General features: G+C 44.4%; 1 protein-coding gene across 1 annotated transcript in view; it reads right to left on the bottom strand.

Annotated features, from left to right (window-relative positions):
• Positions 1–1154: 1154 nt before the first annotated feature.
• The window catches only part of PAFAH2 (platelet activating factor acetylhydrolase 2), a 37160-nt gene continuing 10912 nt past the window's right edge, over positions 1155–27402 (bottom strand). The window contains exons 5-11 of the mRNA XM_068539203.1: positions 19616–19684; positions 19091–19232; positions 18028–18141; positions 14503–14594; positions 12917–13087; positions 9887–10041; positions 1155–3110 (exon numbers count right to left, since the gene is read on the bottom strand). Of these exons, the coding sequence (XP_068395304.1) occupies positions 3016–3110; positions 9887–10041; positions 12917–13087; positions 14503–14594; positions 18028–18141; positions 19091–19232; positions 19616–19684 (838 nt within the window). The 3' untranslated portion in view covers positions 1155–3015. The remainder of the gene's footprint in view (positions 3111–9886; positions 10042–12916; positions 13088–14502; positions 14595–18027; positions 18142–19090; positions 19233–19615; positions 19685–27402) is intronic.

Below are 27402 nucleotides of genomic sequence, written 5' to 3' on the forward strand. Positions count from 1 at the left end.
TCTAGTTGCAGGAACGTCCCTAAAGCCCTCTCTCAGTGACTATTTAGTTTTACTTGAGACAGATGTAAATAACATGGCTGATCAGAAGTTATAAATTTGAAGTGAACAGGGAGAGCTGCTGGGGGGTGGCACAGTCAAGGCAGTGAAGAGTAATGGCTGGCAGGCTGACCACAAGGGAGACAACACAAACTACGAAAAGCAATGAAAAGAACTAAGAGGCCAGCAGCTGGGAGCCATGCAGTGTAGGTGCAAACAGCTCGCCACATCTTCACAGACCAGAGGGCGCCACTGCGCTGGCATTAGACCTGGTCACAGGTGTTTTTGTTCTCTGGGGATGGTATGGAATGTTAGGTACGGCCAGATGACTAGCTTTGGTCAATGAAATGTGAATGGAAAGGATGAGGGTCACTTCTGAGCAGGAGTTTTAAGGGCTAAGTGGGTGCTTCACCATGTTCTCTTCCTGCTCCACCATGGCCAACGGCAACATTTCCAGATAATGGCAGCTCTGCCAGCCTGGTTCCCCAAGTGAGGATAAAAATGATGCAGAGGAGAGTCTCGAGCTGACCCACAGAGGACAAGAAGCATAGGCAAGAAATAAACTTTTATTGCTTTTTGGGATTGTCTGTCACTACTGTATAATTGAATCTATCCTGATTGAAACATTCTAAGAAGTTAAATGAGGTCAGATCACATTAAGAAGTGTGTGCATTATCTTTTTGGTAAATTACCCTTCAATATTATAGTCAATATAATATTGTGTGACTTAAAGGATAATTTTCAGTGAGGAAAATTCACCTACTCCAATGACATCAGATAAATGAGTCATTACCAGAACATGAACTGAATAGAGGAGATGGATCCAGTTTCCGAACAACTTCTTTCTCTAGGAAGGGTCCAGGTCTTTACAAACTATACCTGCATTATTTACGGGTCTAAGGCAGAAGTTGGGTCTCACGCTCTAATGCTGTCAGAACTGACTTCTCAGCATCTGCAGAACCAGCCCCAGGCACAAGGGATGGCTTCTACTGGTTCTGTGAGTGCTGAGGGGCTCTGGTCCCTGTCTAGGGGTTAAAAGGCCCTACAATATATCTGTATGTGCTCTCATAGAAGGAAATCCATAATGTGTGCTTGAGTAAAAACAGCGAGCCAACAACTTCAGAATGTAGTCTTATTAAGTATACATGGAACATTTACAAAATTGACCTCACACTGAGGCAACAAGCAAGTCTCAGAATGAAAACCACGTGGGTCATTTTCTCTGACCAAAAGCAATTAAGCTAGAAAACAACAGCCATGGGGTAACTAGAAAAATCTCACATGTTTGGAAAGTAGGAAACATACTTTTAAATAATCCATGGGTTATACATCTTTTCACTTAATCCTCCTAACTATTCACAATGCAGATCCTCATTTTAGAAATGCAAGAACTGAGACTAAAAAGAGAACATAATTTGCTCAAATTTACCCAGCTAGCGGTGGTGGAGCCTGGACTCAAAACCACGCTATAGAACTCGAGAGCCAGGGCTTTAACGATATTCTCCTTATGCTATGTCTCACTGGAATCCACAGATCCTCCCCAGGTAGGTCCACAGCCTCAGTGGATCTGGTGTTTCACCTCTGAGAAAGAATAGATGTTGAGAGATGGGAGACAGTCCCAGCTTGCTTTGGTGACACTGACCTTGGCCCTGTTGCGTAGAGACGCATTTCCCTCTTGCTCTTGCTTCCTCTGGGGTCCCCTACTTGGACCGAGGTGAGAGGTCTAGAGTAGTGGAGAGGGGTGTTTCAGGTTGACGTTCCCAGACAGCTTTGAACTAGATCACTAGGAAGACTTCCTTTCCTTTTAAAGTTTTTTTCCACATGGGTACAAGTGGTAAGCAATCAAAGAAAGACAGAAGGAAAAGTTACTTCCAGATGGCTCCCCATCTTGCTGTAATGCAGTTTAAATACAGAAAATATTCTAGGCAAACATATCATTAGGCAAACATGAGTATTAATATCATTCATATTATAAATGGAACAGAATGGAAATTCAACCTATATCTTGACTTAAATTTGAGACTAGGGCCTCAGAGCCAGAAGACAACTACAGCACCCTGATTCTGAGCAAGTTGGAGGCTCACGATATCTGAGGTAAGAGGCAAGACCAAAGTGTCCCTAAGACTTCTCTCTAGGGGTGGCTTCCTGAATTCGAACCGATCAAACTCCCTCCCTTTTGTGGTGAGGGCCTGATCAAATGGCTACTTAACACTGTTATTCTCCCTTCTCCACCCCAACCTACTTGTGTTGTTTCCTGTCAAGCTACATTTTCAGCAAAACTCTAAGACATCCAGAGCTTCTGAGGTACCCGCTGTCCCTCAGCCTCTCTCCTTATGCTATCAGGACAATGCTCTCTGCCCCTCCCACGGGCTCACAAGTATAACTTCATCCTGACTAAATGCCTGGGACTATGTTTCATGTAGTGAGAAGGCTTGAAAATAAACAGAAAATCTGATGGTGGTCCATATCCTAGAAAGCTACCTAAAGTGTTTAGAACTCCCCAAGCAGCCCTGGGGAGGGAGAAGGTGGAGGGGGAAGAAGAGATAGCACCAGGTTGGGCTAGAGGTCCGGACAGTGGGAATTTTCCCTCCATCCTTTGGCTCCATTTCTCCCACTGCAGAAGCCACACTGGCCCAAGATGAGGGAGTCAGCTGGCTGGGTTAATAGCGTTCACAGTGCTCAGCTTGGGGCTTGGGTCCTCCCTCGCCCCATCCCACTGCTTGTTCCCCACACCATCAGGGCTCAGTCCCCAGAAAGTCAGTTTGCCAATCAGTGAGTGACCCAAGTCCCAACGTGAGTTTATGATCAACAAGTCCAAGATCCAAGTACCCGGTTATCCAATCAGCAGTGTGATTACATCCTCTCAGTCTGTGCAGAAGGGTCATGATGACCACTTCCCGATAGGAGGACGTGGGTGTCCCTGGGCAGGCCCCAAATGGGAACTCAGCTCAGTGACCTTTCACAAATGACCCGCTGTGCCTACAGGCTGGACAGATGGTGTGGGGCCCCTGGGGTTAGTGATGGTCCAATGCCTTCAGTGAGGTTGTTCCATTGGTCATAGTCCTCTTTCAGGTCTGAATGAGAAAAAAACCAGGTTAGGTAAACGGTTGTAAGGTTACATCAAAGAGTAGCTACCATGGATTTAGTGGGTCATACTAGAGAGAGGAGCACCTGGGATACTAAAAGGACTGGTTACGGTGATTGTGATGGTGGAAGAAATAATGATAACTACTATTCATACATGTGCTTCATAAATGCCTTGCTTAACCCATAACAACTCAGTAACGATAATAATAACAGAAGGTAGCATTTATTGAAGGATAACTCATTCCAGGAACTTTGCTAAACATGCATTGTTTCATTTAATTTTCATCATATCCCTATGTGTTAAGTACCATATTGGCCCTATTTCACAGTTGAGGAAACTGAGCCTCAGTGAAGCTACCTGATTTGTCCAAAGCCATTACAGCTGGTGAGTGGTAGAGACAGAATTCAAACCCCAGTCAGAAAGGGTGAGAAAGTGGAAAGCCCACTTCCAAGCCCATGGATATTGCTGAGCAAGAACAGATCCTTCACACGCCAACCAGTGAATGTGGAAGCAGGGCCACGTCAGTGAAGGGCAGAAGGCATAGGACAGCAACATCATGAAGCAGCATAATACCAGGTACAATTCAAGAGAGGGCCCTGGGACCACGGGCAGATGGATCTAATGACTTGGCGAGAAGAGTCAGAAAGGGTCCAAGGCCGCAGGCTGAGGGAGTAGGACACAGCTGAGCAGGCAAATGGTGTTTTTGTTCAAAACAAACAAAAAAGCTGGGACAGAAGGCAGTGACCACTCTCCTTCATCTTCAGATCCCCAGGGCCCTGCCAAGAACCTGGCATGGAACAGGTCCTCGACAAACAGCGACATATTCATTAATTCAAAATTTACTGAGCACACCACTATGTGCCACAGTTTGTTCTTGATGCCAAAAATACAGCCACAGACAAATAGAAACCCTCATCCTCCCAGAGCTCACAATCTAGGAGGCAGAGATAACAACAAACAAAACAAACTACATAGGATATGAAAAGGTGAGCTGCGCTGTGGCAAAAATGAGAGCCAGACAGAAGCAGTGCTGGTGGCCGGGCGATGGGGGTGACAGGAGGAAGGGACAGTACAATGGTTTTTTGGTTTGTTTTTTGTTTTTTTTAATAAATTTGTTTATTTATTTATTTATTTTTGGCTGCGTTGGGTCTTTGTTGCTGTGCACGGGCTTCCTCTAGTTGCGGCGAGCGGGGACTACTCTTCGTTGCGGTGCGTGGGCTTCTCATTGCAGTGGCTTCTCTTGTTGCAGAGCATGGGCTCTAGGTGTGTGGGCTTCAGTAGTTGCGGCACGCGGGCTCAGTAGTTGTGGCTCGCGGGCTCTAGAGCAGAGGCTCAGTAGTTGTGGCGCACGGGCTTAGTTGCTCCGCGGCATGTGGGATCTTCCCGGACCAGGGCTCGAACCCGTGCCCCCTGCATTGGCAGGCGGATTCTTAACCACTGCGCCACCAGGGAAGTCCCAGTACAATATTTTAAAGGTGGTTGTCAACATGAGTCTCACTAGGAAGGTGAGATTTGAGCAAAAATGTGGAGGTGGGAGTGAGCCATGAGACTACACGGGAAGAACACTTGAGGCAGCAGGAACAACAGTGCAAAGGTGTGAAGCAGGAGTGTGCCTGGGGTGTGGAGGCTTGTGCAGCGACAGTGAAGTAGGCCCGGGGAGCAGCCGCAGCAGGGACTCTGGGTGTTGGCTTTGCCTCTCAGAGAAATGGGAGCCACTGGAGGATCCTGAACAGTGGAGTGACAAGATCTGGCTTCCTTTCTGAAACGATCACTCTGGCTGCTTGATTGAGAAAGGACTGTGTAGGGTGGCGGTAGGGAGATCAGTTAGGAAACTCTTAGAGTAATTTAAGTGAGAGAAGAGCTGGACAGGATGGTAGTTGTGGGGGTGGTGACCAGTGATTACTTTCTTTTTTTTTTAATACATTTATTTACTCATTTATTTATTTTTGGCTGCGTTGGGTCTTTGTTGCTGTGCGTGGGCTTTCTCTAGTTGCGGCGAGCGGGGGCTACTCTTCGTTGCGGTGTGCGGGCTTCGCATTGTGGTGGCTTCTCTTGTTGTGGAGCACGGGCTCTAGGCATGCAGGCTTCAGTAGTTGTGGCACGTGGGCTCAGTAGTTGTGGCGCATGGGCTTAGTTGCTCCGCGGCATGTGGGATCTTCCCAGACCAGGGCTCAAACCCATGTCCCCTGCATTGGCAGGCGGATTCTTAACCACTGCGCCACCAGGGAAGCCCCAAGTGATTACTTTCCATTTGTATTTTGAAGGTAGAGCCAATAGGATTCTCTGAGGGATTAGATGGGAGGTGTAAGAGAAAGGAATGGGGACTTTGGTTTGAGTAACTAGAAGGATGGAGTTACTATTAACTGATGAGGGAAAGACTGCAGTTGAAAGCCGTTCTTGTGTGTGATGTCCCTAAGACGTCCAAGTAGAGATGTTGAGTAGTGGGTTATATAAATCTGATGTTCATGGGCGAGATCAAACTGGAGACATAAACTGGAGAGTTGTCAGCACAGACATGGCATTTAAAGCCATGAGACTAGAAGACATGAGGGGATACAGGTAGAGAAGCGGTCCAAGCACTGAGTCCTGGAAGCAGCAAAGCAGATGGAGGAGGAGCAGACACTGAGAGGGGAGGAGATCCGCAGGGGGACGTCTTGGAAGTAAAGACAGGGCTTCACAGAGGAGGGCGTCACCAGCTCTGTCAGCAGCTGCTGAGAGTCCCAGTGAGATGAGGAATGAGAAGTGACCGCCGGATTTAGTCCCGTGAAGGTCACCGGTGACCTTGACAAGGGCAGTTTTCATGGAGGACTGGGATGCAAAAGGCTGACTGGAGTAGGTTCAAGAGAGAATGGGAAGAGAAGAATCAGAGAAAGTGAAGACATTCTTGTGAGGAGTTCGCTATCATGAGGAACAGGGAAACAGGGTGGTAATTGGGGGCCAAAGTGTGGGTCAAGACAGATTCTTTTCAAGAGAAATTTCAGCATGAAATAAACCAGCAGAGGGGGAAAAATTGATGATCTAAGGTAAAGAGGAAAAAATTGCTGGCGCAATCATCCTGAGCAGACCAAAGAGGGTGACATCCACCGTGCAGGTGGAGGGGTTGGCCCAGTTAGACAACTTGAGTAGGAACCTCTAGGAACCAGACGGAAAGCTGAGTATGTGCAAGAAGGTAGGTAGATGCAGTGTTGGGATTTTGAGGAGGTACTGACTGCTTCCATTTTCTTAGTGAAGTGGGAGACAAAGTTAAGCAGCTGAGAGACAGGATGGGGGGGAAGGTGTTAGAGCTTTGAAGAGAAAGAAGAAGGTGTGAAATGGTCTTCCAGGAGAGTGGGAGGGAGGATGAGTAGCTGGAGACAGGAGCTGCACGTAGTTCATATGAAAGAAACACCAATCTTCTTAACAGAAGGTAACACAATCCCTGTGTCAGCGGAACATGTGCTCTCAGAGGTATTTTTTAGGATCACAGGTATTTTTTAGGAGTGGTGAGAAGTTCACCTGAGCCACCTACAACCTATTGTAGTTTCCCACGTGACAATGTACTGTGGGAAATGGCCACCAGAAAGCTTTTCTCTTTGCAAAACTAATTACCCCAAGCTGAGAGACTTTGCCTTTTTTCACTGTCTTATCTCTTAATCACTTGGATACTGCAAGAGCCTCCTAGCTGGGCTCTTTGCTGGGAAGGCTCTCAAACTGCCCCATTTCACCCATCCTCCATGATGCAGCCAGACTACAAACACAAGTCTAATCATGACAATCCCTTGCTTAGAAGCCACCAAGGACACTCACAGCCCAATTCAAACTTATGGGACTTCCCTGGTGGTGCAGTGGTTAAGAATCCGCCTGCCAATGTAGGGGACATGGATTCGATCCCTGGTCCGGGAAGATCCCACATGCCGCGGAGCAACTAAGCCTGTGCACCACAGCTACTGAGCCTGCACTCTAGAGCTCACGAGCCACAACTGCTGAAGCCCGTGCACCTAGATCCCGTGCTCCACAACAAGAAAAGCCACCGTAATGAGAAGCACATGCACCGCAACAAAGAGTAGCTCCCGCTCGCCACAACTAGAGGAAGCCCGCACACAGCAACGAAGACCCAACACAGCCAAAAATAAATAACAAATAAATTAAATAAATTTTAAAAAAAATTCAAACTTATTTCAGCAAATACATGGGCTTCTAGATCTGCTTTCTGCCCACTTCTCTACTTTATCTTCCAACAATTCACTATCCTGAACTCCAAATACACTAAACACAGCTTCTCAAAACTGACCAAGCCCACACCAGTCTTTGTGCCTCTGTCTAGAAGACCCTTGGCCCCTCCCTGCCTAGTGAGCGTTACTCATCTCTAACATTAAGGACAAGCATCATTTTGTCTAGGGAGCCTCCTTTCTTAGCTGTCCTTTCCGTTCCATCAGAGTTAGGGCCTGTCCTCTGTGTCTCCCGAAGACTCAGTGCATCCCTGGGTCAGCAGAGCCACTGCCAGAACAGTGCAGCAATGAAGCACCTGCGCTTTCGAATCAGACAGCCGAGGGGGCATTCTGGTTTTGCCACTTACTAACCAGATAACCTTGGATGAATTACTCAAATTTTCTAAGCTTTAGTATCCTCGTCTGTAAAATGGAGTTAATAATAAAAGCACCCATTGGAAAGGGCCATCTGCAGGATTATACATGCTAATGTAACTAAAGTACTTAGCAGAAGGCCTGGCATAAAGCACGTCCTCAACAATCTTCCTACAATCTAAGACTCTCCTAATCTTCTGCTGGTCTCCAATAGTGAGTATCTTAGCTCAACGGACATTGCTACTCAAGGGAGAGCAATCATGCCATGGTGGGCTCCCCTGTCATCTTTAGCTCTTCCCTAATGATATGATGCCTAAGAGGAAACAGGGAAAGTGGGCTGAGGACCGTGTAATCAGGCCCCATTAAAGTCTTGAGACATGGATCCATTCCTCTCCTACCAAGTGATAAGAATGATGCTCTAAGGTCTCTATTAACCCTAAAGGCTCTAAACCCATGCTGGCACAATGGCTCATGACGAGCAAGATGAAGTGAACAGGCATAAATATTAAAATGTAAATTTAGGTTCAAAAAGTCAATACATTCAAAATAGGACAGATACATTTTAAAAGCAAACTCAATCCAAATCAGATTTGTTTGGCACTTGGTGGAAAGGTTAATACACTCAGGCCATCCAACTAGAAGTCTAGTGTCCAGAGCTCAGAGGTGACAGTCCTGCTGTACCAGACACTGGCCAGACCCCATCAGGCATGTCGTGTTCAAGTCAGGGCAGCACATGTTAAAAGGCACACCAACAAACAGCACATCCAAAGGGGGAAATAAATGGCCCCAAGGGAAACTGCACAGGGAACAGGTGGAGGTACCAGGCACATTTAGCTTAATGAACAGAAAACTCAGAGAGGACACCATAGGTGACTTCAAATATCTAAAGAGCTGCCATGTACAGCGGTCTGAGGCTTCTCGGGGTAGCTCTTGAGGGGATACCCAGGGCAAGTGGGGAGGAGTTACAAAGAATCAGATCTTGGTCTTAGGTTAGAGTTAGGTCAAACCTAACTTCCCTTCTGAAGGAAGCTGCCTTACACCCAGCACCTGCTGAGGGATCAGCCCTGCACAGATAATGGTAGCCTACTCCGTTCTGACTGGATCAGAAAGGGACATCTGATCAAGAGAGCTCCGGGCCCGGGTTGGGCAGTGGCCTACAATGTGTTTCGGCAGGTAAAGATGAGCTGGTACAACCAAGTTGTTTCTCTTGGCAATCTGGTCTAAGAAATCCCAGAAGTATGGCACTGAGCAGAGGGAGCTGAAGATGAAAGGATGCCACGGGGAGAGAGAACAAGCCGCAAGCGGTTCAAGCCAACCGAAGTGATGAGGAAGCAGAAACAGTGGATACGCAGATGCTCTCAGCAAGAGTAAAAGCACAGACGGAAAGAGGAAAAATGCAGACCAGAGCAAAGAGAAACAGAGATGTCATGAGAGGAAGAGACAGAGAGACTGAGCCCAAGAGAGAGACAGAGAGAAGTCAGTCCTACAAGCTACCTCGGTTCCCGTAACTTTTCCCTTCCCTCCCTGGCCAGGTGTACTCTCATAAACAAACTCTCCTTTCTTCTCGAGGTAAATTAGTGGATCTCTAGTCCTTGTAACCAAAAAAAGCCTAACTAGAATATCAATTCTTAAAACTATTGAAGTTTCCAGTGACGGAGAGCGCTGACCCTCAGAGCAGCGCACTCTCCATGCTGCGTGACCACACAGCAGGGAAGATAATGAGAGGATGTCTTCTCTGGGTGGGAGGCTGGACCAAAGACCTCTACAGGTCTTGCCATTTGCTGGCCTGTGATTTATGACATGAATCATCATTCTTCTATGCTTTTTCTTTTTTTAAATAGCACTTCCACAATTTAGCCCATCTATCGTCATAACCTCCTCCACAGCACAGATAAGGTGAGTGCTAATGAGTTAAAACAGAGGTAGTGGAGTAGAGAGAGGTGAATGTTCCATTTACAGTGAGGAAACCAAGGCTCAGAAAAGTTAAATGACTAGGCCAAGATCATTCAGGTGGTAAGAGACAGAATCAGGATCTCCAAACTTTCAGCTAAGTGTTCTTTCTAGAATTCTATGTAACTCTCTGCTTCACTCACGTTTTGGCATAAATCTCCCTGATCCGAGACATGTCAGTATAGATCACTGTGCAGGGAAATCTAAGAGACCCCCCCAGCTGCCCCACGAGCCCCAGTTCTCTTCTTACCGAGGTGCTTCTGCAGGAAGGCCAGCATGGCCCGCACCACAGTCTCCTGACCTTTATAGGGGTCCAAGCTCCCATGGGTTTGAGTGGAGAAGAATTTACCAATCCAGTTACCAGCCACAAAAGCAAAGTCAGTTTGACTCCGATGAACAGAACCACTAAAAGAAAAGAAAAACAAGTATCTGGTAGGGCTCTGGAGGCTAGGGCACATAAATATTTAAGCACCTACAATGTGCAAGGGGCTTTACATGCATTATCTCACTTAATTTTCACAACTATCTTGTAAGGGAAGTATTTTCCTCTTTGACAGACCAGAGGAGAGAAATGATCTGCCCAAGTTCACACAGCTAGTAAGGGATGGAGCTAGGATTTGAAAGGAGGTATACCTGCCTTCAAAGCTGCTTCAACTCCTAGACCATAAGGCCGGACTATGCAGGGAAAAGGTGGAGTCAGCTGGAGAGCGGATGGGGCATTGAGGCGAGGTCTGCAGCACCTGCCATTCCCACGTTATTATAAACTATCACAGACTTGCCATTCCCATGTTATTATAAACTATCACCCCATGGTTTTTACCCAGTGATTTCTGAACATTCACAAAACTTATCAGCTCCATCTTTAGCTCAGAACTGTACACAAAGTAAACAGGAAAAAGAAATAACTTGCCATTAAGTAATCAGAAAAGTTAGGGCAAGTGCTTGTAAAAGAGTGTTTCTGGATCAGAATTTAAGTCCTTTGGGCTTCTCTGGTGGCGCAGTGGTTGAGAATCTGCCTGCCAATGCAGGGGACACGGGTTCGAGCCCTGGTCTGGGAAGATCCCACATGCCACGGAGCAGCTGGGCCCGTGAGCCACAATTACTGAGCCTGCGCGTCTGGAGCCTGTGCTCCGCAACAAGAGAGGCCGCAGTGAGAGGCCCGCGCACCGCGATGAGGAGTGACCCCCGCTTGCCGCAATTAGAGAAGACCCTCCCTCGCACAGAAACGAAGACCCAACACAGCCATAAATAAATAAAAATAAATAAATTAATAAAATTAAAAAAAAAAACAAAAACAACCTAAAAAAAAAAAAAAGAATTTAAGTCCTTTGACATCAAATGCACTTAATTTGAAGGTGAAATTCTCACTAGGTTCATTTCTAGCTAAATTACTCATAACTAAATTTACTAGTCAATTCAATGAGGGAAGGAAGATCTAAATGTTAAACTCTATTTGATATCATGCAGAAAAACTGACTTTAAAATGGATTATCTAAGGCACATATGAAAGTATAAAGAAAAATATAATGGATACTTGAGTATCCAGCACTCAGTTTAAGAAATAATATATTGTCATGAGTTAAATCCAGGGACTTCCCTGGTGGCGCAGTGGTTAAGAATCCACCTGCCAATGCAGGGGACATGGGTTCGATCCCTGGTCTGGGAAGATCCCACATGCCGCGGAACAACTAAGCCCATGAGCCACAACTACTGACCCTGCACTCCAGAGCCTGTGAGCCATAACTACTGAGCTCACGTGCCACAACTACTGAAGTCCGCATGCCTAGAGCCTGTGCTCCACAACAAGAGAAGCCACTGCAATGTGAGGCACGTGCACTGCAATGAAGAATAGTCCCCACTCTCCACAACTAGAGAAAGTCTGCGTGCAGCAACAAAGACCCAACGCAGCCAAAAATAAATAAATAAAATAAATTTATTTAAAAAAAAAAAAACTAAATCCGCAGTTTTTGTGTACCCCTTCCCAAATGCTCTCCCTCCCCTCCAGAGGTCACGGTTATCCTGGATCTGAATGGCTTAGGGAAACTGTCAAGCAGTCCTCTGCTGCCATGAAATCAAAATGAAAGGAGAGGGGCTGGCCCCAAGGAAAACAGCCTGGGCCAAGATGGGCAAGGGAAGAAGCCATGGCCTACTGAGCAGACCCCTAGCAGTCCGGGCTTTGGATCTGGCATTTCAACCACCTGAATGAGTCCATAGGTCCATGACATGTAGTTACTTGTCATTTTGCTGAAATAGGACCTGCGATCCTTGAATCATGTGGGCTATTTGGCTCAAGTACAGGGCAGGACCAAGTCAGAGACTTGTCAGTGAGACTTTAGCCCTGCACCTGTAGCTCTAAGCCACTTCCTATGTAAAGTTCATTTCTTTTTTTTTTTAAATAAATTTATTTATTTTATTTTATTTTATTTATTTTTGGCTGCGTTGGGTCTTCGTTGCTGCACGTGGGCTTTTCTCTGGTTGTGGCGAGCAGGGGCTACTCTTTGTTGCAGTGCGCAGGCTTCTCATTGTGGTGGCTTCTTTTGTTGTGGAGCACGGGCTCTAGGCATGTGGGCTTCAGTAGTTGTGGCACACGGGCTCAGTAGTTGTGGCCCACAGGCTCTAGGTGCAGTGCACGGGCTTAGTCGCTCCACGGCATGTGGGATCTTCCTGGACCAGGGCTTGAACCTGTGTCCCCTGCATTGGCAGGCGGATTCTTAACCACTGCGCCACCAGGGGAGCCCTAAAGTTCATTCCTTAAAGCCACTCAAAATCTTCTCTCTGTGAAAAATGTCTCCTAAAATCAAACCATCTGACAGTGTTGATGACGGAAGTGAAGAGAATGTGGTTTCTCTCAGGCAGAGAATAGATGGTTCATGGAAGATACCTGAAGTTAGGTATTCAGGAAGGTCTCTAAAAATCCATCTTGTGAGTGTCAAAGGTCTACTATATCCACACTCTTCAAAAGACTCAATAAAATTCCCAAATGAGATTAGAGATTCCTGGAGTCCACCCAGACCCACACCTCTTCCTCTCTAACACATAATCCCATAACACCCTGTCATAAAGTCATATAAACTAGTGAAGAAATCACTGTAGGTGGAGCTAAGTGGAGAAGAAGTACAGATATGAAATTCCAAAGGAATTAAGATTTTGAAATTCAGGAGGTATTCATGTATTCTATCAATGGGTAGAACTTCTGGATAATTTAGAGGAAATTACGGGAGCCACAGCTGAGTAGAAAATGGAGAGGACACTGTGGATCGTGATCTTGGAGTTTACTCACAGGACAGTTATGATCCTGGATTGGTCATGCTGGGCACAAATCTTCTTCATCAAGTTGACGCTCTCCATTGTCTGAAATTTCTCAGCATTGATGAAAAATATAGGGCCTCGGGCCGTGGGGTAAAAGTCACGTTCCAGAGGAAACATCCAAGCATCCAGAGCCACAGCACACCTGGAACAGGACCAGACACGTGGAACTGCCATGTAGAAACTCAAGCAAGAACAATTAGGGTAGTTCTCCCTTCAGTGGGGTAAAAGCTCAGAAAGCAAGGAAGGGGAACCAGGGCCCATACCCTTCAGTTAGGATCTTGGTTAGAGATCACTTTTACCTGTCACCAAAAATCCTTCTAGATTTTTAAACTCTCTGAAAACAAGGATCAGACCTCCTCCTTCTCTTGGATCTACTCTCAGGCAGCTGACTTGAGTCACACAGAATGGCACTTCATTCATTTACTCATTCATTCATTCACCTCATCAAGTACCTACTATGTGCTTAGCCTTGTGCTGTGGATCTAGAGATAAATGACACAGTTGTTGCTCTCCTGGAGCTCCCAGAATAGCAGTGGAGATAGAACACACAAGGTAGCAAAATACAGTTTAGTGCCCTGATTGCACAAGCTGCTAAGTAAGCCCAGAGCATACGTGGCAGGAACGTCAGGGAAAGCCTCCTTGGTGCCACAACTCAAAGTCATGGCCAGTTTGTCCAGCAGTAATCTCTGTCACCAAGGGCAAAACTAAGGCCCTAAGATTAGCATCCTACTCTCCCCCACCCCCAATGCTCCTCCAGTCTCCTCCATCTCAATAAAGGACAATCATCTTCCACTCAAATGATGGATACACAGATGAAAAACCTTGATTCCTCTCTTTCTTTCACCTCAAACATCACTAAGTCCTGAAAATTCTAAAACCTATCCTGACTCCCTTCACTTCTCTCCATCCCACTACCTCCATCCTAAAGCAAATCCCTCATTTCTCACCTTGACTCTGAAATAGCCTCCTTGTTTCCAGTCTTATCCTGCTACAACCCACTCTTCACATAGTGGTTTTTAAATGTAAATAAGATTTTTCTATACTTAAAATCTTTAAATGGTTTCCTGTCATACTTAGAATAAAATCTAACTTCCTTACGCTGGCCAAAAGGCCCCATGACCGGGCCCCTGTTTATCTCCCTGATCACACCTTGAATCACTTCCCCCTCGCTCACTATGGTCCTCCCACACTGAAACAGCAAGCTTCTTTCCACCTCAGGGCCTTTAGCTGTTCCCTCTGCCTAGAATGATCTTCTCCTAGACCTTTATGTGGATGGCTTCTTTGCCTTTGAGTCTATCTTATGTCACTTTCTCCAGGAAGCGTCCACATACTCCAGCTTATTAGCCTATTTTACTTTCTTCATTGCACTTGGGTGCCAGGGATTTGATTACTTGTTTACTAGTCTCCTCCCACAGCAACATAATTCCATGAAATCAGAGACCTTGCTTTCTTCTTCACCACTGAATCCCCACCTCCCAAAACAGTACCTAGCACAAAATACATGCTGAATGAATGTATGGTGTGTGGAGCTAACAGCAGCATCACTGGGAAACTCACCGAAATCGGGTCTCCTTGGCCAAAGCCAGAATAGCTGTGGCCCCTCCAAATGAATGTCCCATTACAGCCACGCGGCTCATGTCAATGCTGCCCTGAAAAAGCCAGGTCAGAAACATAGGGGTGCATTTTTAGGAACTCTTCAGGGGCAAGAGGAAGAAACAGTGAGACAATGATGCAGAAACACAATACAGTGGGCGAGACCTCCAAAACCACGGTATTAAGCGCCTCTTGCCCACTGGAGAGCAACGGGTCAGGCCATCCCTGGACTGAACAGCCTTCTGTAGGCAGGAGTTCTGAAAACCACATTTTTCGTCTTTATTTTAATAATCTTGCCACCTATAATATCTGGGCGAGGTAGATATTCAAATATCTATGAATAAATGAATAAACAGAAATTATATGACCTATCAGTACAAGAGCACGTTAAGAATAAGAACACTCAGGACTTCCCTGGCAGTTCAGTGATCAGGACTCAGCGCTTTCACTGTGGTGGCCCGGGTTTGATTCCTGGTCAGGAAACTAAAATCCCGCAAGCCGCATGGCGCGGCCAAAAAAAAGAAAAAGAGTAAGAACTCACTTCATTTAGATCCTTGCCTTATAACCAATCCAACCAGAGGGATGGATGACACATGCACCAGGTCAAGGACAGAATGGGGGCACTCCTAATGCCCCTCCACTTTGCTCTGAAGCAAGGACTGCTTGTACCAAAACCAACTCAGGTTCTACCTCCTCCGACATCTGTCCTGCCTTTTATCTAGCAAAGTGAGCCTGCTCGCTCTAACGTGCTCTGCAAGCATCTATTTCTGGTTGTCCCTAGAAGCCTTCAGGACATGGCTATATAAAAAACCACTGCAGCCGCCTGCTAAGGGGCTCAAAAAATCGCTCCAGGATTTGCTGCCCAGCCTCCGCCCTGAACCCATGCTTTCCTTTGCTCTTCCCAACTTCTATCCCAAGTTTTTGTATCTAAATTCTCCCCTCTTTGCTCAGTACCTTTGGATTGGTCAAGGCCTCTTCAGCTTTTTTAATAAGTTAATATATTTACATAACTCTAAAATCAGGAGTATATAGAGAAGTCTCCCACCTACCCTATTCCCTTTCCACACAGTTGCCCACTCCCTACCCAGACAGGTAAGTTGCTTGCGTCTTTGCAGAGCTTACTTATGCCTACACAGGTAAACATGAATATATACTTTCCCCCCTTTTACACAAGTGATATTGTATCTTACTTTTTTTACATAATAATATTAGTACGTAAAGAGCTTCCTTATTCTTTTTTACAGCTACATTTGATTTCACCATGGTACAGACAGCTAGTGATCACCCAAACTGTTCTTCTTCCTAGACACACAGCTAGACTCTATTTCCCAGCAGTTAGATGTGGCCTTGTGACTTGATGTGAGTGATAGTGGTCTTGTGATAGAATATGAAAGTGACTATCTCCATTTACAGGCATGGTCTATAAAAACTCTTCCATACAAACCTCCATGCTCTTTCCCATTCCTGGCTTAACGTACATGGTGAAGTTGGGTTTCACAGGTGGAAGAGGGTAGAGCGATTAGAAGAAGGGAGCCTGGATCCCTGAGTCAGCCCTTGCATAGAAGCACCCATTTTGGACTTCAGGTGGGAGAGAAATAAATTTCTCTTTGTTAAGCCACTGAGATTTGGGGCTTACATGTTATAGCAATTAGTATTATCCAAAATAATACATCCATTGTTCCATAATCTATTAAACCAGCTGTAGTCACTTATGGGTGAACATTTAGGATACTATCAATCTTTTGTTATTACAAACAACACTGGGATGAATAACCTTGTACATACATCATGTTACATGTGTGCAGGGATGTATAAAATAAATTCCCAGAATTGGAAATTGCTGGGTCAAACACTATGTGTATTCGTGCTGTTGAGAACTATTGCCAAACTGCCCTGCATGGGGCAATCTGCACTCACTCTGGCAATGGAGCAGAGCCTACTTCCCCACAGCTTTGCCGACAGGGTGAGTAATCAATTTTTGGATCTTGCTCAATCTGATAGAGGAAAATTCACTTAGCTTTTTTCATTCTGTATTTCTCCAAAAGGCTGCCTCTTAACTAATCCAACTACACATAGCCCGCCATCCCCCGCTGCCTGTCTCAGGCCCACAGGCCCACAGGCCTGAACTGCAGTGCCTGGCCCTGCTTATCCGGTGGGGACTGATGACATACACCATATAGCGGGCAAAGCTCTCTAGATTTCAGGTCCTGCCTTACCTATTGGCCATTCAGGCTGATGTTTCTTCCTGGAAGACTTTTCCAGAGCCTTTAAAAGATATTTTCTAAAGAGGCTTTGGGGCACACCGCATAGGCAAAAAGCCCCAGTTTAAAGTTTGACTCTACCACTTGCTTAGCTGTGTAACCTTGGGCAGATACTTAGCCTCTTAGATCCTTGGTTTCTTTCTATGTAAAGAGATAACAATGCATATGTTTGTGAAAAGAGCTCTTATCATAGGAAGTCCTCATAAAGGAGTAATTATTATATATTTATATATATATATATGTATATACCATTCTCACTCATACAATGGAATATTACATGGCTATTAAAAATCATGCCATAGAAAAATATTAACTGGAATAAGAAGACATTCATACTGTTTTGCAAAATGAAGAAAAAGGCCACAAAACAGCTTGTATTAAATAGTAACATTATTGTTTTTAAAAAAATGTATCTTAAAAGAGCTGGAAGGACAAACATCAAAGTGTCCAAAAAACTCCGTTTCTTTTTCCTTCATGCTTTTGTGTGATTTCTTGGTCCTCTAAATAAAGCCTGAGCTACTTTTGAAATTACGGAGGAAAGGACTGGATAGGGGAGGAAAATGTGCCTTCGTAGGCACCAAATTCCATGGGGGGGACAGTTTCTCTCCTCCTGGGGGGTTCTTGGGATTCCTTTAAAGGCAGGAACGAGCCTGCAGTAGACAACACACGTTGTATGCGGCTCCATAGCCCTTCCTTTGCGGAACAAACCATCACTCCCTCACCCATGCGGCCCCGTGGGGCTGTCAGTCCTGGTGCTCAGGTTCCCCTGACCCGGAAATGGGTGTATAATGTAGGCAGGCCAACCAGAATACCCTATCCCTCTGGCACAGTGACTGGCCCGGAACGGGCATGTGACCCAAGCAGCCCATGGCCTTTCCAGATTGCTGAAAGCTACCAGAGTTTCTTTTCCTTTTAGGTCTGAAGCTGAGTTGAGATGCAGGCTTGGAATATGCCAGCAACCACCTTTTTTGCCTAATGGAGAGAGTCTGGTGAGAATGAAGCCCATATACACAGAGTGGAGCTGAGCCGGGAGAAGGGAGAGAGTGCCAGAGCTTTGATGACAATGTTTGAGACCCTGGATCTAGCCAATCTGCTTTTGGTCTTCCTACTTAGTTGGGCCAATAAATTCTCTTTTGGTTTAAGCTAGTGAGTTAGGCTTCTGTTATTTGCAACCAAGAAAGTCTTGATGAATAAAATGTGCTCCAGGTCATACCAACTGTTGCCATACCTTCAAGGTCATCAGATCCAACCCGCCAGGCATGGTGTTGAGGACAGTCTGCCCAGCAGCGGCCTCTTGCAGGACAGTTAACACCCTCAGGCACTCGCTTACCCTCTGATGCACCTGCAACAGACAGTCCCAGTGGGAGCTGGAATACCGCACAACCATCCAGCGGGGATCTCGCTCCCCTACAGAGCCGAGGAAGAACGCAGAGATGATGTGCCCATGCACATCTCAGCCAGCACTGCGGTCCCCACACCCTGAGAAAGGCTTAGCTCCCTCAGAGCCACTCACGTAAGCTCCACCTAAGAGCACAACGAAGTCAGCTCTGCTGTTCAGACTCTACCTTCCTACCCATGGTACACAGGGGTATAATATGGGTACACAGTGTGCCATATGAAAGCACTTTGACAACAAAAGGACACAAAAGTGCTCCTATCATCAACCCAGTACTGGATTCCACTTGCCCACTTATAGCACATGTCTATTGTTTTGGTCTGCATAGCACTCACCTGCCCCCACTTCTCCTGTTAACCCTGACTTTTGAGGATTGCCCCTCCCCCCAAAAATTTAGTAATGTATTTCGGATGGGAACTTCGTATTTTGGTACTTCTCCCCAGCCTCGGAGCCTCTATCCAGGATTTTTCATCTTGCAACTTGGGGTAGAAGTGGGGGACAACCCCAAAACAGCCCTATTCTCTCAGAGGGTGAGGGCAAACATATGCAACCTCATAAGGTAAGCCAGTTAGCAGATGAGCCCAACCAGCAGAGAGACAGAGATAAAAGTGAAAAACAAGTCCCAGTGGCATTTGAGTCTGGTTCTAGCAGTCTTGCCCTTCCCTTGTCTGCTTATATAAGCCAACCAATTCTCCTTTTTGCCTAACAAGCTTAAGTTGGGTTTCTGGCACTTGCAACTGTAAGAGTCTTGATTAATACCTCATTTCTCTGATGTGACAAGCTCAGAACCACTATGACCAAGATATCAAGAGAGGTTAGTTCAAAGTCTTCTTAGTGAGTGTTTTATAGGGAGGACAGGCTTAGTAACTCTCCCTCCCCACTGGCATAAGCCTACCTGGCAATTCCGAACGTGGAATTCCTTCTCCCCTTCCTCAATTTGACGGTGGGGGATCCATTCCTCCTCCAGTGACTTGCTGTTGGGCTGGTTCTCCTCTGGGGCCTTCTTGCAGAAACAGGTTGCCGCAGCTGACCCATCCCTGCAATACATGTGCCATCAGAGAGAAACCAGAAGACACTTGGACTTATTTCTCCCCTTTACCAAATCCTCCTTTTCAGCCAAGACATTCTAGATTATCCTTTAGCTAATAGGGAAAAAGATCGGGGGCACACATAGGAGAGTAGAAAAAAATGTGGATTTTGGAGACTGACCTGGGTTTGAACCCCAATTCAGCTATGTCACTTTCAGCAAGTTATTCAACATCTTTGAACCTTGGTTTCCTCACCTTTAAAATGAATATAACCCCTACCTTGCATAGTGTTGTGAGAACTAGAAATAATATATCTATAGGGAACTAGCCTATACCCTAGCCCACTGCAGGCACCCAACCCATGATGGTTCATTGTGAATGTCATCCCTCACCTGTGCTCTGGTACAGCAACCACAAAGCCATGGGAGGCCAGCTCCATGCAGAAGGCTGAATACAGTGTCCTAAAGATCCAGGAAGGAACCGAGAGAAGTGATCAAAAGAATGGCCTACCCTTAGCCCCTAGTCCAACCATGCTCTGCTAGTAGCCATCTCAAAAGATGGAATGGAGGAAGTTTCATTTGCAGCAGCCCTTCCCCAGGAGCTTTTTCCAGCCAGCATACCCCTGCTCTCACCAAGGCTCCAGTGTCCTCCTCCAGGGAGCATGTGCAAGTCAATCCACCGTGTTTTTCAACCCCATACACTGATGCATCTCCTCCACCTCCAACCCCAAGAGTTTGGCTACTTCAAACAATTGCATTCTTATTGTCTATATATTGTATGTCTCCCAAATTAGTTGGTAAGCTCCTTGAGGACAGGGACTCTGGCTATTTCTTTAATATGCAAATATGCACCTGTGATTTAGCATGTGGGTTTTTTTGGTCTGTCCTCCAACTTTCCAGAAAAAATATGGCAGACACTGCTAATTGCCTACTCCAAACACCTATTTTTCCCTTCCTCCTTAATAACAGAATCTAATTTTCAGCTGAAGACACTGTCATGCAAAAAAATATGACATTTCCCAGCCTCTCTGCAGCCAGGTTTGTCTGTGTGATTAAGTTCTAGCCCAGCAATAGAAATATAATGCTATCCTCCTAAGTAATTTAAAACTTTCTTGTAGATATATCTTAAAAAGTAAAAAGAAACAGGTAGAATTAATTTTAATAATATATTTTATTTAACTCAATATAGCCAAAACATCGTTTGAACATATAATCAAAATTTTTAAATTAATGAAATATTTTATTATATTCTCTTTTTCTTTTCATATGAAGTCTTTGAAATCCAATGTGTGTTTTATACTTATAGCACATCTCAGTTTGGACCAGCCATATTTCAAATGTTCAATATGCACATGTGGTTAGAAGCTACCAATAATGGACAGAGCAGCTCTAGTCAATGGGATGTAAGCAGTTGTGTTATATAGAACTTTCAGGAGAGTTCTCCCTTCCTATTGCATAGACTGCGGATGTAATGGTTAGACCTAAAGCAGCCTGGGTCATGAGATACCCTTAGAAATAGAAGCTACATGTCTAGTTTTCTGACAGCTTTGTAGAACTATCATATCAGCTCTGTCTACCTCTAGCTTTCTTTTTATCTGAGCAAAAAATACATTTTATGTTATTTAGGTCACTATTGTTTGGGGTTTTTCTGTGAAATACAACTTACTCAGATCCTAATTGATGCGGAAAGTCAGTGCCTTAAGTATCTTTTCACCTTCTCTCACTTCTCTCAGGGAGGCAAAGAACTGGACTTGAGAGCCAGAGATTTCTGATCCCTTCCCAGTTTAAACTGTAACTTTGGACAAGTCTGCCTTTCAGAGCCTGTTTGCTCATCTGTAAAATATGCATCCCCCTCCCCACGTACGTCACAGGACTGTGTGGGAACCAGAGGAGACAGAGGCACATTACAAATGGCTAGGTAATGTTTAAATATATATACTCCTCCCTGGGATGGGAAGCCAGAGGTCTGTGACTCATGGGAAGGATTTCAGGTCCTGAATTAACCACAGATGAAACAAGAGGAAACCATGTCCCTTTACCTCCCTGCCCCTTTTCTTGGAATTTCACTATGGTTAATGAAGAGTATTTATAACTGATTCACCCCAGTCTATTGAGATCTGAAGCCTCAATACAGACTCTTAGTCCAAAAAGACCACTCTAAAGTCATGTGTTCACCTGCTCTCTCTATAAAATACCTGTCAGCTTAGGAAATAATATTTCTTAGCTTCTCTTCCCCACTAGACTACAATCTGAAAGCAGGGTCTCTATTTTATTCACTACTGCATACCCAACCCCAGCACAGCACATGGCAGGTACTAAATTTACTGAATAAGAAATCAACATTGAAAACCATATTGGACTTCCCTGGTGGTGCAGTGGTTAAGAATCCACCTGCCAATGCAGGGGGTACGGGTTCGAGCCCTGGTCTGGGAAGATCCCACATGACGCGTAGCAACTAAGCCCGTGAGCCACAACTACTGAGCCTGTGCTCTAGAGCCTGCAAGCCACAACTGCTGAGCCCATGTGCCACAACTACTGAAGCCCGTGCACCTACAGCCCGTGCTCCGCAACAAGAGAAGCCACCGCAATGAGAAGCCTGCTCGCCGCAACTAGAGAAAGCCCGCGTGCAGCCATGAAGACCCAACGCAGCCAAAAATAAAAATAAATTAATTAAAAAAAAAAAAGAAAACCATCTTGCTGCCTTTCTAGCCTCATCTCCACATCTGCTCTCCACTTCCTGCCATGCGCTACAGTTATGTGAATCCATATTCAGTCTCCTCTACTGGATGCAAATTCCTTGATTTGTTTATCTCTATATGTCCCACCTTCTTTTCATGCCAAGGAGCTGGCACAGAGCAGGTGCTCAACAGATATCTGCTGAACGTATGGAACCTAGCAAAACATAAATATTCATTGGGAAACTACTATTTTCCAGGTAATGCCCTAGGCACTGGGAAAGACAGAAGACAGACATGGTCTCTGCCTTTGTGGAGCTTACAATCTAGTTAAAAAGACAGACATTAAAGAATAATCACATAAGTAATTAATTCATTACAATTATGTTAAGTACTGAGAGGTACAGATTGTCTTATGAAAGCACACCACTGGAAAACTTAACCTAATATAATATAGGGGTCAGGATGGGTGTCCCTAAGAAAGTGACACCCAAACTAAGACCCTGAAGGTAATTTGGAATTAGCCAGGCAAAAGACGAAAAGGAGGAAGAGGAAGAGAGAAAGGAGAACAGCAAGTATTCCAGGTAAAGGGAACAGCCACAAAGCACAGCACAAATGAAATCCCTGAGGCAGAAACTAACATAGTGCCTTTAGGGTTGTTTGTCTGGAGAGCTGGAGTAGGGCAAGTAGCAAGCAACAAGGCTGGAAACTTTGTCCTGGACCTGCATTCAGGTAAGCCAATGACAAGAGCTGAATTAAGTTCAAAGTGCTATTAAAAAGATCTAGATAGGGAAGTTACATTCATTCATTCATTCAACAAATATTTATTGCACATCTACAATATGCCAGGCACTGTTCTAGGTGCTGGAATGACAAGATCATATTTGGTTTTAAAATAGATCTGCCTGGCTACAGTGTAGACAATGGTTTGGGTGGAGGTGGGAGGTGTGAAAAGGCAAAAATAGATGCCTTTGTGTAACACTTTGGGACATAAACTAGACTTATACGTTGATGAATGAACATACAGAGAGAATATTCACAAGCTTAAATAAGAACGCATGTACTACAGTTATTAAGCTATGTATATAACACACCAAGGTGTAAAAATCAGAATTCATGGGGAGAATTCTGAATGGATACTGACTTGTAAAACTTGGACCAGTGAGGATTAACCAAGATGGCGGAGTAGAAGGACGTGCTCTCACTCCCTCTTGCGAGAGCACCAGAATCACAACTGGCTGCTGGACAATCATCGACAGGAAGACACTGGAACTCACCAAGGAGGATACCCCACGTCCAAGGACAGAGGAGAAGCCACAGTGAGACGGTAGGAGGGGCGCAATCAGAGTAAAATCAAATCCCATAACTGCTGGGTGGGTGACTCACAGACTGGCGAACACTTATACCACAGAAGTCCACCCACTGGAGTGAAGCTTCTGAGCCCCACGTCAGGCTTCCCAAACTGGGGGTCCGGCAACGGGAGGAGGAATTCCTAGAGAATCAGACTTTGAAGCCTAGTGGGAATTGATTGCAGGACTTTGACAGGACTGGGGGAAACAGAGACCCCACTCTTGGAGGGCACACACAAAGTAGTGTGCGCATTGGGACCCAGGGGAAGGAGCAGTGACCCTGGGGGAGACTGAACCAGACCTACCTGCTGGTGTTGGGGGGTCTCCTGCAGAGGTGGGAGGTGGCTCTGTTTCACCGTGGGGACAAGACACTGGCTGCGGAGGTTCTGGGAAGTGCTCCTTGGCGTGAGCCCTCCTAGAGTCTGCCATTAACCCCATCAAAGAGCCCAGGTAGGCTCCAGTGTTGGGTTGCCTCAGGCAAAACAACCGACAGGGAGGGAACCCAGCCCCACCCATCAACAGTCAAGTGGATTAAAGTGTTACGGAGCTCTGTCCGCCACAGCAACAGTCAGCTCTACCCACCACCAGAGCCTCCCATCAAGCCTCTTAGATAGCCTCAACCACCAGAGGGCAGACAGCAGAAGCAAGAAAAACTACAATCCTGCAGCCTGTGGACCAAAACCCACAGTTACAGATAGACAAGATGAAAAGGCAGAGGGCTATATATCAGATGAAGGAACAAGAAAAAACCCCAGAAAAACAACTAAATGAAGTGGAGATAGGCAACCTTCCAGAAAAAGAATTCAGAATAATGATAGTGAAGATGATCCAGGACCTCGGAATAAGAATGGAGGCAAAGATTGAGAAGATGCAAGAAATGATTAACAAAGACCTAGAAGAATTAAAGAACAAACAAACAGAGATGACCAATACAATAACTGAAATGAAAACTACACTAGAAGGAATCAATAGCAGAATAACTGAGGCAGAAGAACGGATAAGTGACCTGGAAGACAGAATGGTGGAATTCACTGCTGCCGAACAGACTAAAGAAAAAAGAATGAAAAGAAATGAAGACAGCCTAAGAGACCTCTGGGACAACATTAAACGCAACAACATTCGCATTATAGGGGTCCCAGAAGGAGAAGAGAGAGAGAAAGGGCCAGAGAAAATATTTGAAGAGATTATAGTCGAAAACTTCCCTAACATGGGAAAGGAAATAGCCACCCAAGTCCAGGAAGCGCAGAGAGTCCCATACAGGATAAACCCAAGGAGAAACACGCCGAGACACATAGTAATCAAAATGGCAAAAATTAAAGACAAAGAAAAATTATTGAAAACAGCAAGGGAAAAACGACAAATAACATACAAGGGAACTCCCATAAGGTTAACAGCTGATTTCTCAGCAGAAACTCTACAAGCCAGAAGGGAGTGGCATGATATACTTAAAGTGATGAAAGGGAAGAACCTACAACCAAGATTACTCTACCCGGCAAGGATTTCATTTAGATATGATGGAGAAATCAAAAGCTTTACAGACAAGCAAAAGCTAAGAGAATTCAGCACCACCAAACCAGCTCTACAACAAATGCTAAAGGAACTTCTCTAAGTGGGAAACACAAGAGAAGAAAAGGACCTACAAAAACAAACCCAAAACAATTAAGAAAATGGTCATAGGAACATACATATCGATAATTACCTTAAACGTGAATGGATTAAATGCTCCAACCAAAAGACACAGGCTTGCTGAATGGATACAAAAACAAGACCCATATATATGCTGTCTACAAGAGACCCACTTTAGACCTAGGGACACATACAGACTGAAAGTGAGGGGATGGAAAAAGATATTCCATGCAAATGGAAATCAGAAGAAAGCTGGAGTAGCTATACTCATATCAGATAAAGTAGACTTTAAAGCAAAGAATGTTACAAGAGACAAAGAAGGACACTACATAATGATCAAGGGATCAAACCAAGAAGAAGATATAACAATTATAAATATATATGCACCCAACATAGGAGCACCTCAATACATAAGGCAACTGCTAACAGCTATAAAAGAGGAAATCGACAGTAACACAATAATAGTGGGGGACTTTAACACCTCACTTACACCAATGGACAGATCACCCAAAATGAAAATAAATAAGGAAACAGAAGCTTTAAATGACACAATAGACCAGATAGATTTAATTGATATATATAGGACATTCCATCCAAAAACAGCAGATTACACGTTCTTCTCAAGTGCGCACGGAACATTCTCCAGGATAGATCACATCTTGGGTCACAAATCAAGCCTCAGTAAATTTAAGAAAATTGAAATCATATCAAGCATCTTTTCTGACCACAATGCTATGAGATTAGAAATGAATTATAGGGAAAAAAACGTAAAAAAGACAAACACATGGAGGCTAAACAATACGTTACTAAATAACCAAGAGATCACTGAAGAAATCAAAGAAGAAATCAAAAAATACCTAGAGACAAATGACAATGAAAACACGACAACCCAAAACCTATGGGATGCAGCAAAAGCAGTTCTAAGAGGGAAGTTTATAGCTATACAAGCCTACCTAAAGAAACAAGAAAAATCTCAAGTAAACAATCTAACCTTACACCTAAAGAAACTAGAGAAAGAAGAACAAACAAAACCCAAAGTTAGCAGAAGGAAAGAAATCATAAAGATCAGAGCAGAAATAAATGAAATAGAAACAAAGAAAACAATAGCAAAGATCAATAAAACTAAAAGCTGGTTCTTTGAGAAGATAAACAAAATTGATAAGCCATTAGCCAGACTCAACAAGAAAAAGAGGGAGAGGACTCAAATCAATAAAATCAGAAATGAAAAAGGAGAAGTTACAACGCACACTGCAGAAATACAAAGCATCCTAAGAGACTACTACAAGCAACTCTATGCCAATAAAATGGACAACCTGGAAGAAATGGACAAATTCTTAGAAAGGTATAACCTTCCGAGACTGAACGAGGAAGAAACAGAAAATATGAACAGGCCAATCACAAGCAATGAAATTGAAACTGTGATTAAAAATCTTCCAACAAACAAAAGTCCAGGACCAGATGGCTTCACAGGTGAATTCTATCAAACATTTAGAGAAGAGCTAACACCTATCCTTCTCAAACTCTTCCAAAAAATTACAGAGGAAGGAACACTCCCAAACTCATTCTATGAGGCCACCATCACCCTGATACCAAAACCAGACAAAGACACTACAAACAAAGAAAATTACAGACCGATATCACTGATGAATATAGATGCAAAAATCCTCAATAAAATACTAGCAAACAGAACCCAACAACACATTAAAAGGATCATACACCACGATCAAGTGGGATTTATCCCAGGGATGCAAGGATTCTTCAATATACGCAAATCAATCAATGTGATACACCATATTAACAAATTGAAGAAGAAAAACCATATGATCATGTCAATAGATGCAGAAAAAGCTTTTGACAAAATTCAATACGCATTTATGAGAAAAACTCTCCAGAAAGTGGGCATAGAGGGAACCTACCTCAACATAATAAAGGCCATATATGACAAACCCACAGCAAACATCATTCTCAATGGTGAAAAACTGAAAGCATTTCCTCTAGGATCAGGAACGAGACAAGGATGTCCACTCTCACCACTATTATTCAACATAGTTCTGGAAGTCTTAGCCACGGCAATCAGAGAAGAAAAAGAAATAAAAGGAATACAAATTGGAAAAGAAGAAGTAAAACTGTCACTGTTTGCGGATGACATGATATTATACATAGAGAATCCTAAAACTGCCACCAGAAAACTGCTAGAGCTAATTAATGAATATGGTAAAGTTGCAGGATACAAAATCAATGCACAGAAATCTCTTGCATTCCTATACACTAATGATGAAAAATCTGAAAGAGAAATTATGGGAACACTCCCATTTACCATTGCAACAAAAAGAATAAAATACCTAGGAATAAACCTACCTAGGGAGACAAAAGACCTGTATGCAGAAAACTATAAGACACTGATGAAAGAAATTAAAGATGATACCAACAGATGGAGAGATATACCATGTTCTTGGATTGGAAGAATCAACATTGTGAAAATGACTATACTACCCAAAGCAATCTACAGATTCAATGCGATCCCTATCAA

This window comes from Eschrichtius robustus, chromosome 3, assembly GCF_028021215.1.
Source record: "Eschrichtius robustus isolate mEscRob2 chromosome 3, mEscRob2.pri, whole genome shotgun sequence".
Lineage (NCBI taxonomy): Eukaryota > Metazoa > Chordata > Mammalia > Artiodactyla > Eschrichtiidae > Eschrichtius > Eschrichtius robustus.